The 13567-nt window shown below is 45.8% G+C and overlaps 1 protein-coding gene across 3 annotated transcripts in view; it reads left to right on the forward strand.

The window, feature by feature from the left end:
- Nucleotides 1-3087: 3087 nt before the first annotated feature.
- The window catches only part of LOC147463488 (uncharacterized), a 65717-nt gene continuing 55237 nt past the window's right edge, over nucleotides 3088-13567 (forward strand). The window contains exons 1-2 of one of the 3 annotated variants that reach the window (XM_086489241.1): nucleotides 3126-3264; nucleotides 3795-3927. Coding sequence is in view for 1 of the 3 variants with exons in the window: in XM_086489234.1 (XP_086345360.1) it covers nucleotides 3227-3264 (38 nt within the window). In the remaining 2 variants the exon portion in view is untranslated. Of the gene's footprint in view, nucleotides 3265-3794; nucleotides 3928-13567 lie in introns of all 3 variants that reach the window. The other 2 variants (XM_086489250.1, XM_086489234.1) reach the window with 2 other exon arrangements.

The following is a 13567-nucleotide window of genomic DNA, read 5'->3' on the forward strand; positions in this document are numbered from 1 at the left end:
TATGGGAGGCAACATTCCGGCCGGTCCACGTGGCTACAAGTGAGCACCAGCATAGTGGTGAGCATTGACGTGAGCTAGGAAGCCCTCCTCGATTCTACTCTAGCCGGAGCTTGGAGGAGATGGGAGGCGAACGGGTGGAGAGAGAGAGAGAGAGAGAGAGAGAGAGAGAGAGAGAGAGAGAGAGAGAGAGAGAGAGAGAGAGAGAGAGAGAGAGCTCCTTGCCCAAGCAGTCGGAATATATGGGTTGGTCAAGCATGCGAGACGGCCTCACTTGTGACCTAGGCTGAGGAGTGAAATATACAACTGAGAGAGCCTAGGGGTAGCGGGAGAGCTGAATCGTTCAATGCCCATATTTGAGAGCAGAAATTAGATCACTAAGGCATTGCAACCACACGCGTGCAAGCCAGAGAGAGACGTTAACGTTATAACTCCCTGTTGTATCAAGCCGCCTACGTTTGGCAATGTCGCTATAGGGGGGGGAGAGAGAGAGAGAGAGAGAGAGAGAGAGAGAGAGAGAGAGAGAGAGAGAGAGAGAGAGAGAGAGAGAGAGAGAGAGAGAGAGAGAGAGAGAGAGAGAGAGAGAGAGAGAGAGAGAGAGAGAGAGAGAGAGAGAGAGAGAGAGAGATGCTCCTAATTACTGTTTCCACCTGAGGGGGGAGTGAACCAATATGTTGCTGGCACGGTGAAGAGGCCACCTGAGCCACAAGCGGTAAACGATCGTCTCTACTATGCTGGGAGCTGGTGAAGAGGCAGTCGAGAGAGAGAGAGAGAGAGAGAGAGAGAGAGAGAGAGAGAGAGAGAGAGAGAGAGAGAGAGAGAGAGAGAGAGAGAGAGAGAGAGAGAGAGAGAGAGAGAGAGAGAGAGAGAGAGAGAGAGAGTCCTTGCCTTAGCAGCAATGGCTTACAGCTGCCACGAAGGAGACGAACAGTAGTCGGTCATGTACTGTGTGTGTGTGTGTGTGTGTGTGTTGAGGTGGGGCTGTGGATTATCTTGCAACGCCTATCGTTGCAATAACAGGTGTGGATCACATGTCGTACTGTGCCTAGAAGGCACAAGGTGAGTGGTGCCAACAGATGCAACAACAAGTCAATATCATTGCAACAAGAGGTGCGGCTAATAGCACACGGCCCACCAGGTATTGCTCCTAGCATGCATGGGGCATAGGCACCAGCTGGTCTGAGTCAAATGCAATCACGTGCACTTGCACCTTGAAGGCATGTGACATTACACAAGATGATGATATGGGCAAAAGAATTGACTATAATATTGTTAGTCAGGGGTTGCTGAAAGAAAATGACCTGCTTGGCACTGCCTTGGTCGACATGTATGCCAAATGTGGTGCATTTTGTAAAGCACGTTAGTCAATATGTATGTCAAGTGTGGTGCAATCCGCCACGACATTCCTATCCACGATGTTGCCTCACGGAGTGCATTGATCGTAGGATATGTCCAACAGGGTCAAGGTTAGGAAGCTTTGGGCTATTTTGAGTAGATGCAGAGAGAGGGCATCTCTTCTAATGCAATCACGTGCACTTGCACCTTGAAAGCATGTGGCGTTACACAAGATGTTGATATGGGGAAAATAATTCACAAAGATGCAATCACATATGCTTGCCCCTTGGTCGACATGTATGCCAGATGTGGTGCACTTCATTAAGCACAAAAGGTTCTTGAGGAGCATCCTCTTTGTGATGTCGTCTCTTGGAATGCATTGATTGTGAGATATGCCCAACTTGGGCAAGGCCAAGAAGCTATGGGATTTTTGCGATGGAAGCGAAGTGATGGTGTCTCTCTAGATGCAGTCATATATACACTTGCATCTTGAATGCAAGGGTTAGCTGAGGTCAAGAAGCGGGTGGGCTGTTTTTAGCAGATGGAGAGAGAGTGCATCTCTCCAAATGCAATCATGTACACTTGCACCTTGAAGGCATGTGGCATTGCACAAGATGCTGATATGGGCAAAAGAATTCACGATAAGTCGGGGGTTGTTGACACTACCTTGGTCGACATGTATGCCAAATCTGGTGCACTTCATAAAGCATGTTAGTTAGTATGTATGTCAAGTGCGGTGCGGTCCTCCAACAAGCCACAATGTTGCCTCATAGAGTGCATTGATTGCAGGATATGTCTAACAGGGCCAGGGTCATGAACCTCTAGGCTATTTTCAATGGATGCAGAGAGAGGGTAGCTCTCCAAATGCAATCATGTACACTTGCACCTTGAAGGCATGTGGCATTACACAAGATGTTGATATGGTCAAAAGAATTCCCGATAATATTGTTAGCCAAGGTTTTTTGAAAGAAAAACCCCGCTTGGCACTCCCTTGGTCCACATATGACAAATGTGGTGCACTTCATAAAGCACATAGTCAATATGTATTTCAAGTGTGCTAAAGTCCTCGACAAGCTTCCTGTCTGCAATGTTGCCTCATGGAGTGCATTGATTGTAAGGTGTCCAATGACGTCAAGTCAAGAACCTCTAGGCTATTTTGAGCGGATGCAGAGAGAGGGAATCTCTCCAATAGCAATCACTTACACTTGCACCTTGAAGGCATGTGGCATTACACAAGATGTTGATATGGGCGAAAGAATTCACAATGATATTGTTATTTAGGGGTTGCTGAAAGGAAACATCCGGCTTGGCAGTGCCTTGGTCGACATGTATGCCAAATGTGGCAATGATTATATAAGAGTTATGTTAACATGGATAAATCGATTCACGAGATCATTATGGGGGTTCTTGGGGTTCTATGTGTGCGCTTGAGTGAGCTTGAGAAAAAGTTTAGGATTGACCATTCAAAACCATTGGTAAGAATAAGCGAGACCCGTCGTAGACGGTTTGCACGAGCTCGTAGTTGTAATTCTTTTGGGTTTTTAATTTAATATACTCGGGCACACATACGTTCTTGAGTTTTGAAAAAAAAAAGAAAAAAGATTACAGAAGGATCAGGCTTACAATACCAAGGAACATGCTCCTCTCCTAGCCTACTCCAAGGTCCAAAATCTCTTTGGTATTTATGACTCCTTTGTAAAGAAAAAGGGACAACAACAAAAGACCGCATCATCACCACTTTCTATAACGAGCGTTTTGATCATCACCACAAAAGACAATAACAAAAGCAAAATCGAAAGCATGCGAAAGGCTGGCTACCTACTAATCAGTCGTCTCTCTCTCTCTCTCTCTCTCTCTCTGTGCGGCAGCATCCAGCTCGCTTCATGCCATCGCCATGTTCTTCAAGAGGAAGTCCTTCAGCTCTGTGAAATGGTAAACTTCTTATTATCCTCAAGTTGCCTTGGTCCATTTGACGCACACTACTTTTTTCCTTGCATGCAACAATCTGTTCTTTCATGCGTGTTGCGAGGCTTTCGTTTCGTCTCCTCATGTGTCTCTACTCAGGTTGCGCCTTCCCATTATCAGCTTCTACATATGGAGTTCTCAGATGATGCATACAATCACCGGGCAGATGGGCATGAATATGTGTAGTTAGCTTCTAATGCTATGCTTCCCTCCTTGTCATTAAGTACTAAAGGTGGTGTTCTAGATGGCGTATGCGCATCTTTATTATCAATCACAAATGCCCGCCAATACGTTCATCTTTATACTCAGAAACAAATGCCCATGCTTAGATGAAATTTGTGTGCAGTCTTGCAGGCATAAGTATGTGTAGTTAGCTTCTGATGCTTACTTTCCAAGAGCTGGCTTTGCCATTGCATGTAAACTGGGTCAAATGTTAAGAGGGGCGCATAGGCATAATGGCAATGTAAATAAATTTTCTTAACAGAATACTGGTTTAGCATCCAAAAATTGCAGGTTAAAAGATTTTTGATCCCAGCTGACATGCTGTTCTTTGTCGATTTGCAACCAATATTTGATCTGGTCATATAGCAGCAACAAATTAGGGCATCTCAAGGCGGTGATAAAATGAAGGTTGTGTCTTTACCCATTCAAAATTAAAACCCAGATTGGCTTATTTATAAGACTGACTGCACTCTATCAAACTGCTATATATAGCCATGCTAATGATCATACAAGGGATATCACATGTGTAGAGAAACCAGTATGGGTAGCTACCAGGGTCTAAATATGCCTGGAGATGAGAGACGACCTCACACTTAGCAAGGCACATCCACGGCGATGCATGAGAGCACACATAGACCTTTCAAATGATAAATGGCGTATCAATCATGGGAGGTGCAGTGACTGCCAAAGGATTGCTTGGGAAGATGCTTCACACAATGTTTTTTGAAGTCGAATAGTACACCAACCAAACTGTATTGTCCAACACCTTCTTCCAAACAAAGTAACATTGTTCCTCCATGTGCTTGATCTTGGCATGGATTACCAGATTATGTCCAATAGAAAGATGACCCTGGTTGTTTGAGTCGACGAGTGAAGTTTGTTGTGGAAGAAAAAGTCCCAACTGACCTCTCCATGAGAGAGCGTTGCTGTTTCTTGCTGCTCCAACAGTGTAAAACACATAACTTGCAGTGGATTATTAATATCCAAAGTTAATTGTCTCAACCAAATAGAGTCGCATGTAACACTACAAGCAGCATGATACTCAGCCTCTGTATAAGATAAAGAAATCTTACTACATGAAATTGCTCCTGAATGGCGTGCTTATCATAAGTCATCATTGCATGAGATCAAGGTGCGATTCTTGTACACATAGTTTGTGAAATTCAAAAGAAAATTTCATGCATATGCTATCGTGAGCAAATGATTTTTATGCGCTTTTAACCACTCTTGTGAGAATAACTGAAAAGCGAATTTGGTTTGGGTCAAAGGGCCTATAAATTAGAGGCTGAGTGCCAGTAGCACTCAAATCATTATGAGTGGGCTCACACGAGCAGTTGTAACCAATAGCTTGAATTTTTTTAGTAAAAAATACTGCAAGGGACGCCCGATGGAGGGGCCAATACTTTGAGTGAGGAACTCCACCTTATTGTCTCTTGTCTCAAGTGTTCTTTCAATTCAAGTTTGTTGTTTTTTTGTTAGTTTTGGACCTTGGTATTGATGAGATTAGGGTGGATAAGAGAGCGTTGCATTCATGTTAATGACTTGCTAATGAACTAGTTAATTACTCAATAGAATTTGGACTAGAGCGTAGACATGAAGTAGACTAGATTACATTGAAAATTGAGTACACTTTGCATATTTAGGGGGCTTTATTCATGCCTACATGACACCTACATGTGATATTATGCTGTGAAAATGCTCCACATAGGATAGCCTATGACCAAGGCTTCTTTTAACAATGCTACACATGCCATATGCCACTTAGGATCCCTAGTACACTAGAGGTAAGCTCCATGGGACAAAGCCCATCCCAAGAGCCCTCGCCTTGGGATTTGGACCAGATTGGTACAGTGAAGACATGACTCAATATCCACTCAGGATGACAATACGATATCCACTAAGGATGACAAGCCTCCCCTTCAACCAGAGAAGGTATAAGTCTTCATAAAATGTCTGCCACATGAACGCTATAGTCTTCTTCGCCATGAACAAGGTTGTTGTCGCCTTCTTCTTCTCTCCACATGTGTCGCTCCTCTCATTGGGTTCTTGCCTTTGCTACTGCTGCTTCCACTAATGTTGCTTTGATCCTTTGAATAACATTTGAAAGGAGGTGTGCCCTTCTTCCCACACTTGTTGCAAAAGTTGTTTAAGTAGCAATCTTTTGGTATGTGTCCCATTCTCCCACAATCGTAGTTGTTAAGTGTAGCGGAAGTGATTGATGGTGGTATCTGAGGATGAGTGCTCAATATGTACACAAAGCTCCATTACTTTCATGAGAGAGATGTGCAATAGACAAAGAGAGAGAAGAGAGAATTATACCGAGTGAAGATTCTGTGAGTGAGAGAGGGAGGCTAACACGAGATGGGGTCCCAAACCCCCCTCCAAGGGCCACCCTCTCTATTTGCTTAGACAGTGAAGGGATCGGAGATGCTTGGATCTACGAGTCAAAGGGCCGAAAATGGAAATTGCTAGGCTATCTGACTTGGACTTGCAAATGCGACAAGGATGTGGGCTGATCCGCTAATGCCGCTGTCGAGGGTGCTGATGAGGATGATGAAGATGGCATTGTCTACCTGGTTCCCCTCAACATGGAAGGTGCTTCATTGGAGCTTCAAAGAGCCATTGATCCAAAAGACCAGCACAAAATGGCTTTTGCCACGGATTGAGAGATATATGTGTATAGAGTCATGCCTTTTGGACCAGCAAATGCTCCAGCAGCATATTAAAGGTTAATGAGCCATGCTTTTAAAAAATATTTGCGAAACTTTTTAGAAGTTTATATGGATAGTTTGTGTGTGCATTCATCCACACGAGCAGGCCAGAGTGTCTTTGAGAAATGCCATCTATATAGGATTTGTTTAAAATCTGTAAACGCTGGCTGATCTAAAGGCGGAGTCTGAGAGTGCTGTCACCAGGGCTGATCTTCTGATGGGGAGCCGAGAGATGTAAAAATACCGAGGCTGATCTCCAATTTGGAAACGTAAGCGCATTTGCTACATGAAGGCGATGGGCTGATGATGGCGATGAAAAATGCGAGGGATGCAAAGGAGATGAAAATGGTAGGGGTCTGATGAGGGTACTTAGGGCGCTTGCTGCCTGTAGGGTATTGAACTGATGATTTAAGTGGTAACCCCTTATATGACTTGCAGGTTGAGGTAGGGCAACACAAGATTAACCAAACGTCTTCCAATTAGCTTGTCACTTATTAGTAATATTAGTATTATTAATAAGAGGTGATACATGTAACGTGAGGACACAAACGTGCCAACGGAAAAGAACAGACTGAACAACTTTTAGCACTTCAAGTAACAGTGAACTGAAAGAGATGCATGACACACGAGCTTGGGAGTGGCGGAGTTCCACCCCAAGAGAGCACTGGCCCCAAACCTTGGCGCCCCTTTCGGTATTTCTTATTTTGCTTGAACTCGGTACAACGCCGGTACTCAGCTCTCTGCACTTCCACATGGAAACGTGCCAGAGACTGAGACCATGGCACATATTCAAAGGCCTTGGGCCTATCCAAAAGCAGTATATGAAAAGCATCCAGTTCTAAAAACATCTGGACTCCCTTAAAAGTTGCCAGCAGTGTCCAACGCGGAAATCTGTACACCTGCCACATCAGCATGGTGCAGTGCAATTTGCGGAAGTCTTTACAGGTTGCCACATCATTAGCTCAAATCGCGGACGTTCGTACAGCTGCCGCGTCAGCATGTTTTTACGCATCTTGTGTGTGTGTGTGTGTGTGTGTGTGAGTGGGTCCTTTTTTTAATTATAGCTCCCATTGGACGGGAACCTCATAAGTGAAATAGGAGCTTCTTTTAAAGATTAGGCCCACTCGGCGAGGACCTATATGTCGGTGAAACTTCTTCTGTTGCCCCTGGTCGGGATCTGCAAGTCGGCTCAAGTCTTCTGTGGCTTGACACGTCAGCAGTTTGTGACATCCTCCCTTCTTGAGAGAAGAGTAATTGTGCGTGATTACCGTATATCTGCAAAACAACTCAAGTTAGCTAAAAAAATTTTGAGTCATTCTGAGAAACAATCAGTTTTGTTATGCCAGATTGGAGCTCTTGCTATTCTTTTGAGAGCGCGCGTTTGTGGAAGCGTGAGAGAGAGAGAGAGAGAGAGAGAGAGAGAGAGAGAGAGAGAGAGAGAGAGAGAGAGAGAGAGTAGACACAAACGCCAGAGATGGTGAAGAGGGGGGGGGCTGATCGCCCCCCCCCCCCCCCCCCCTCCCCCGACTACCATGAGCAGAAGACCCAATACAATCAGATGCGTGATCTCTGTGAGATGTGGAAGTGGGTACCCCCTTGGCTCCATAAATAGGTGCCCAAGGGGAGGTAGGGCAAGGCCTGATAAAAATCCCCACGACCCGACATAAAAATGATATATGGAAGTATATGTGGGCGCCCGGACAAAAGTGGGCGGCTGGCCCCAAACTCGGGTGGCTGCCAGGAGCAACCTAGGCTATGGGTGGCCAGCCTAGAGACATACTAGCCGTACCAGTATGCCCTAGACTTATGGAGCAGCAGAGTGGTGTAAGTTTAACACCCCCTCTCAGCACCGGATGCTGAACAAACCGCATGAAGCCGAAGATGTGAGGCAAATGATGAAGATGTCTGCTGCGATTTCCACTGAAGGACACTACTCCGGAAATCACCCTCGGAGGTGCCTCGTCTTGCCCCATTCAAGTCAGTAGAGTCTGCACTTGAGGTATTGCATGTGTGTACATTCCACTTATGCAATCTAAAGCAAATACCACATCTGCAACGGTGTGGGGGGCCCTTGAGAGGGCTAGCTGGGACTCCCATCAGGTCTCTATCTCTCTCTCTCTCTCTCTCTCTCTCTCTCTCTCTCTCTCTCACACACACACACACACACACACACACACACACACACACACACACACACACACACACACACATTTCCTCTCTTCACGGAAAAGCTAAAAGGAATCACTATCGCAAGAGAAAGAAGTAAAGAATTTGTGGAAGTGTAAAACCTAGATCTTCACCATTTCAATTCCACTGCACCTGACAAGAAAAGAACCGAAAGATATACTAGGTCCACCGGATAATTTGGTCAAGGGTACTTTTTGGACCTAGATGCAAAGTGATGGAGGAGAAGCTATACCTTGAACTAGGTCCACCGGATAATCTGGTCAAGGGTACTTTTTGGCCCTAGATGCAAAGTGATGGAGGAGAACATCACAAATTCTTTGGAGTGTGAGCTATACCTTGAAGCTTTTAGAATATTAGCAGAGTCTATGCCAAAAGTTGTCGATCAGCGGGTTGAATCTAATGCGGTGCGAACTGCACAAGAGGGGAGCCACTCCACTCCTTTGTCACAGATTGCCTAGATTGAATAAAGTCACTAATTTCTCTTTGAGATTTAATGAATGCTGACAGGCTGACGGTATTTTGCGGAACGACTTTATGAACACATGTGCACTAAATTGAAGATGTCTTGGATTGAATGAAGACGTGTGCTCTTTCATGTGTGTATTGTTAGAGACATGTAGAGAAAGATGAAATGTCTGCAGTGTTTTGTCTGATGAATGATTTGAACTTAGTGCATCTAGCCATCTGTTAGAGATCAGCGAGATCTAGATGTGATGGTTAAGTGAATGTGAACTATCACAAGACGGGCACCACGTGCCAACAGAAAAGAACAGACTGAAGAGACTTTAGCACTTCAATAACAACTGATAGAGAGAGAGAGAGCACACAAGATACGGAGTGGCGGAATTCCACCTCAGAGAATATTAGCCCCAAACCCTGGCGTCCCTTTCGGTGTTTCTTTATATTACTTGAACTTGGTACAATGCCGATACTCGCGCTCTGCACCTTCTCACCGAAGCGTGCCAGAGACAGAGCCCTTTGCACTTATTTAAAGGCCCTTGGCCTTGAAAAGCAGTTACGTGAAAAGCAATCAAACGCAAAAGCAACTGGTCTCAAAAGCTGGCGCTGAAAACTGCCCAGCGTAGATTACGAGAATCCGTACAGGCTGCCACGTCAACAAGTCAGCGTAAAATTTGGAAATCCGTACAGGTTGCCACGTCAACAGTCAATGCAAAATTCGAAAATCCGTATTGCTGCCATGTCATTAGCTTCTACAGTGTCTTTTGTGTGTGTGTGAGGGTCTAGCTTTATTTTAATTCCTTTGTCACTTGGGCCCATCGTACGAGGTCCTATAAGTTGGTAGGACTTCTTCTGTTGTTACTTGTTCTTCTTAGGATTTAGGCCCCTCGGCCGTGATCTGAAGGTTGGCTCTGTTCTTCAGTGACTTGATATGTCAGCAGTTTGTGACATCCCCCCATCTTGAAAGAAAGTAATCGTCCGCGATTACAGCATATCTGCAGAACAACTCAAGTTAGCTCAAAAATTTCCGAGGGACAATCAGTTTGCTCTTTTTTTTGTTAAGGAGTTAGCTTCTCCTTTCAACTCTTTTGATCAAGGAGTTGGCTTCTCCTTTTGCTCCTTTGATCAAGGAGTGTGCTTCTCCTTTTGTCAAGATCAGGACTCTTGATATTCTGGCGTATGTGAAATTAGCCATCACACCCAGACCGCACTCATCTTCCACGGGTGTCTTGATGCACTAAAATTACATACCCAGGCAATCTCATCCAATTAGAAATATTCAGTGGTTGGCACATCACAATGCAACATAAATGCTCACATATGCATGTTACAAGACACAACGAACAATGCCGTTGAGCACTCCCACGAGACAAACGGTCTGCGGTATGAAGCTACTCAACGACTACCTCGTCACTCCCCCCGCAAATAACCTAAAAAGGTACGGGCCATGAGCTTAGAGGACTGTACAACCAAAAGCTCCCCAGACCGCAATCTGCGTCGCTTGGAGGTTCAAGCATACAACCCAACGCTCCCCAGACATCGGCATGCGTCATTCGGAGGTTTCCAAACATACAACAAAACGCTCCCCAGACATCGGTCTGCGTCGTTCCGAGGTTCAAACAATACCAAAACAATATTTCTCACTTCTCTACCCGGGAGTAATCACCAATCAATGAAACCGGTATTAAAACCAGAGTCAAACAGTACAAATCGGCACCAAGATAGGTTTAAAACAAATAGCATCCATTTCAAACAATACTTTCTCAAACAATGTTCAAAAGTATCTAACTATAAAACAACTAGAGAATTCATTCAGGGTTTTGTTTGGACAACCGAACTTTGAGGATGAATGGCTTGCCCTTCTGTATCACGGTGATGGTTCGGTTCCAAACCTGGAGAGTCACATCATTCTTGTCGTGCCAGGGCATGCCTAAGAGAACGTCGCAGTTGCCCAACTTTATAATGATAATCTTGGATAGTCACTAAAAGAGCACCAATGAGCGATACCAGTTTCTGAGTTTGCACGGTGGCTAGCTCAGCTTCAATTTCTCCACCCTTTGCATCATAATCAAAGTACATCTACTTAAGAATTGTGGATGGATGAAGTTCTCCATAGCTCCGGGTCAAAGAAGATCAAGGCTTTCAAGCCATTGACTTTCCATAAGCTCTGCATAATTCATTAGAACTCTTGAGGTGTATACCATAAATATCGGGTACTAGTTCAATAGCAGGTCTAGCCCTCTTAGCTTGAGGTGGCCCCGTGGATCTGTTTGACGTGGGAGCAGAAGGTTTCTCTGAGGACGTCGAGGCTTGCTCAGGTCGTGTATTAAACGTATGCCCTATTTGGAAACATTCGAAGCATCAGCCTTCTTGTAACAAGGCGTCTCGTTGACGGTGTGTCAGGCGATCTTTCACCCCGGAAAAAGTGAAAAATTTGACTGTCGTGCTACCATCCTTGAAATCTTTGGGTTGGTTAGGCGTGTATCTTGGGTACCGATAATAAGGGTATCCATATGGGCTCCCACCATTGTAGCCTGGTGGTGGGGAAGGTGGGGGCAACGGCGGTGGCAAAGGCGGTTGCATTGGATCAGGGTCAAATGGCTCCACCATATGCTTGAAGACTCCCCCCATCGGCACAAACGGTTGGGAAGGTTGCTGTTTGGAGGCTCTCGTACTTTCCGGTGCCCGAGGAGGAGGTACCACCTGAGGCATCAGAGGGGGTAACATGTAATTCAAAAATTGTTAAAAACTTTGCAGCATCGGAAGATTCTGTTGAGAATGCCACGAAAGAATGTCGTGAAGCTCGTCGAGAAGAAATTGCAAATATTCTGTTGAATCCATGAACGCCATGTCTTGGGTTCTTTATGGCTTTATGCCTTGTAAGACAGAGCAACGAAGACGGGAGCGAGCTCGATGCGCGATGAAGTAAGGGTTGAAGTCGCTAATCAGAGACTGAGCCCTCTGCACTTATTTAAAGGCCCTTGGCCTTGAAAAGCAGTTACACGAAAAGAAGTCAAACTCAAAAGCAACTGGTTCCAAAAGCTGGCGCCGAAAACTGCCCAGCGTAAATCACGGAAATCCGTACAGGCTGCCAGGTCAGTAGGTCAGCATAAATTCCGGAAATCCGTACAGGCTGCCAAGTCAGCATAAAATCTGGAAATCCGTACAGGCTGCACGTCAACAGTTGTCGCAAAATTCAAAAATTCATACTGCTACCACGTCATCTGCCTCTACGCTGTCTTTTGTGTGTGTGTGAGGGTCCAACTTTATTTTAATTCCTTTATGTTACTTGGGCCCCATCGGACGGGGTCCCATAAGTTGGTAGGACTTCTTCTTCTATTGTTGCTTGTTCTTCTGAGGGTTTAGGCCCCTCGGCCATGATCTGAAGGTTGGCTCTGTTCTTCAGTGACATGTCAGCGGTTTGTAACATGAACTCAAAGAGATTCTTGTGCATCAAGGTTTCTATTTGGATGAGATGACTCGATACTATTGTGAGTACATCAAGAGTCGAAGGATGAGATGGCTACACTAGTGATCTAGGTACATCAAGCATAGTTACAGGGGACGGGGGGGACGGGCCCTAGGGCCGGGGGACGGCCGTAACCGGGCTGGGAACGGCTGGGAACGCCGAGGGACGGACGGAAAACGGGCCGGACGGGCGGGTCGTAGGGGGGACGGACCGGGGACGGCCGGGAACGGACCAGGGTCGGACCGGAACAGATTAAAAAATATGCCCGTTTTTGATCGTTTGCAACGGCTCTGTGCAGCCCCAACTGCCATATTTTTGGAGCCTTGGCCCTTGGGAGGCTATAAAAGGCTCCCTTGGGCCTTTTAATACTCATAGTCTCAATGCTCAATGCTCATTCCATTTCCCTTAAGCTCAAGGCTCAAGCTCATTCCATTTCCCTCAAGCTCAAGGCTCAAGTTTGAACTTTGAAGCTCTCCTCTCCCTCTTCTACCCACTTTGAAGCTCTCCTCTACTCTCTCTCCACACAAGCTCTCCTCTAACTCTTCTAACTTCTAAGCTCTACTCTCTCGAGTCTCTAACCATCATGTCATCTCAAGCCAACTCCACTTCTCAAGCCGCTTCTTCTCGAAGGAGGCCCGCCGTGCAAACGTGGTCGTGGTGGGATGAAGTAGACTTTAGCTCGCGTGGCAAAGGTGGCGGTGCAAGACCATGGACGTGCAAGCTATGTCCATACAAGAGATCGGGTGGTTCAAACAAAGTGCGAGCCCATCTTCTTCATGAACCCGGTAACGAGATGAAGTTTTGCCCTCATGTAGCTCCCAAGAAGAGGTTGGATCTTCTTGAAGCTCACGGTGTATGAGGTTGCGGAAGCGGCCAAGAGGGGGAGATGGCACAAGAGAATCCATCTATGGCCGATACTCTTTTGGAGGAGCTAGAGGAGGATTTCGAGCCTCAATGCGAGCCTCTCGAGCCTCATACGTCGCTGACGATCTCGACTACGACGACGATGTGGAGATTCAGCAGGCGAGCACTTCTTGAGTTTGATGATCATTGATCACTCGACTCTCGAGTTTAGACTCTTGAGTCTACGACTCTACCTACTACATAGCCCTTTGTACTTTTTGTTATCCTTGAGGCCTCAGGCTTGTCCTGAGTCCTTTAGGCTTTTTGACTCTTGAGCCCTTGTGGCATGCACTTCTCATTTTGTATCCATCGATCATCG

The sequence above is a fragment of the Adiantum capillus-veneris genome, chromosome 2, assembly GCF_014529385.1.
Source record: "Adiantum capillus-veneris isolate H3 chromosome 2, ASM1452938v2, whole genome shotgun sequence".
Lineage (NCBI taxonomy): Eukaryota > Viridiplantae > Streptophyta > Polypodiopsida > Polypodiales > Pteridaceae > Adiantum > Adiantum capillus-veneris.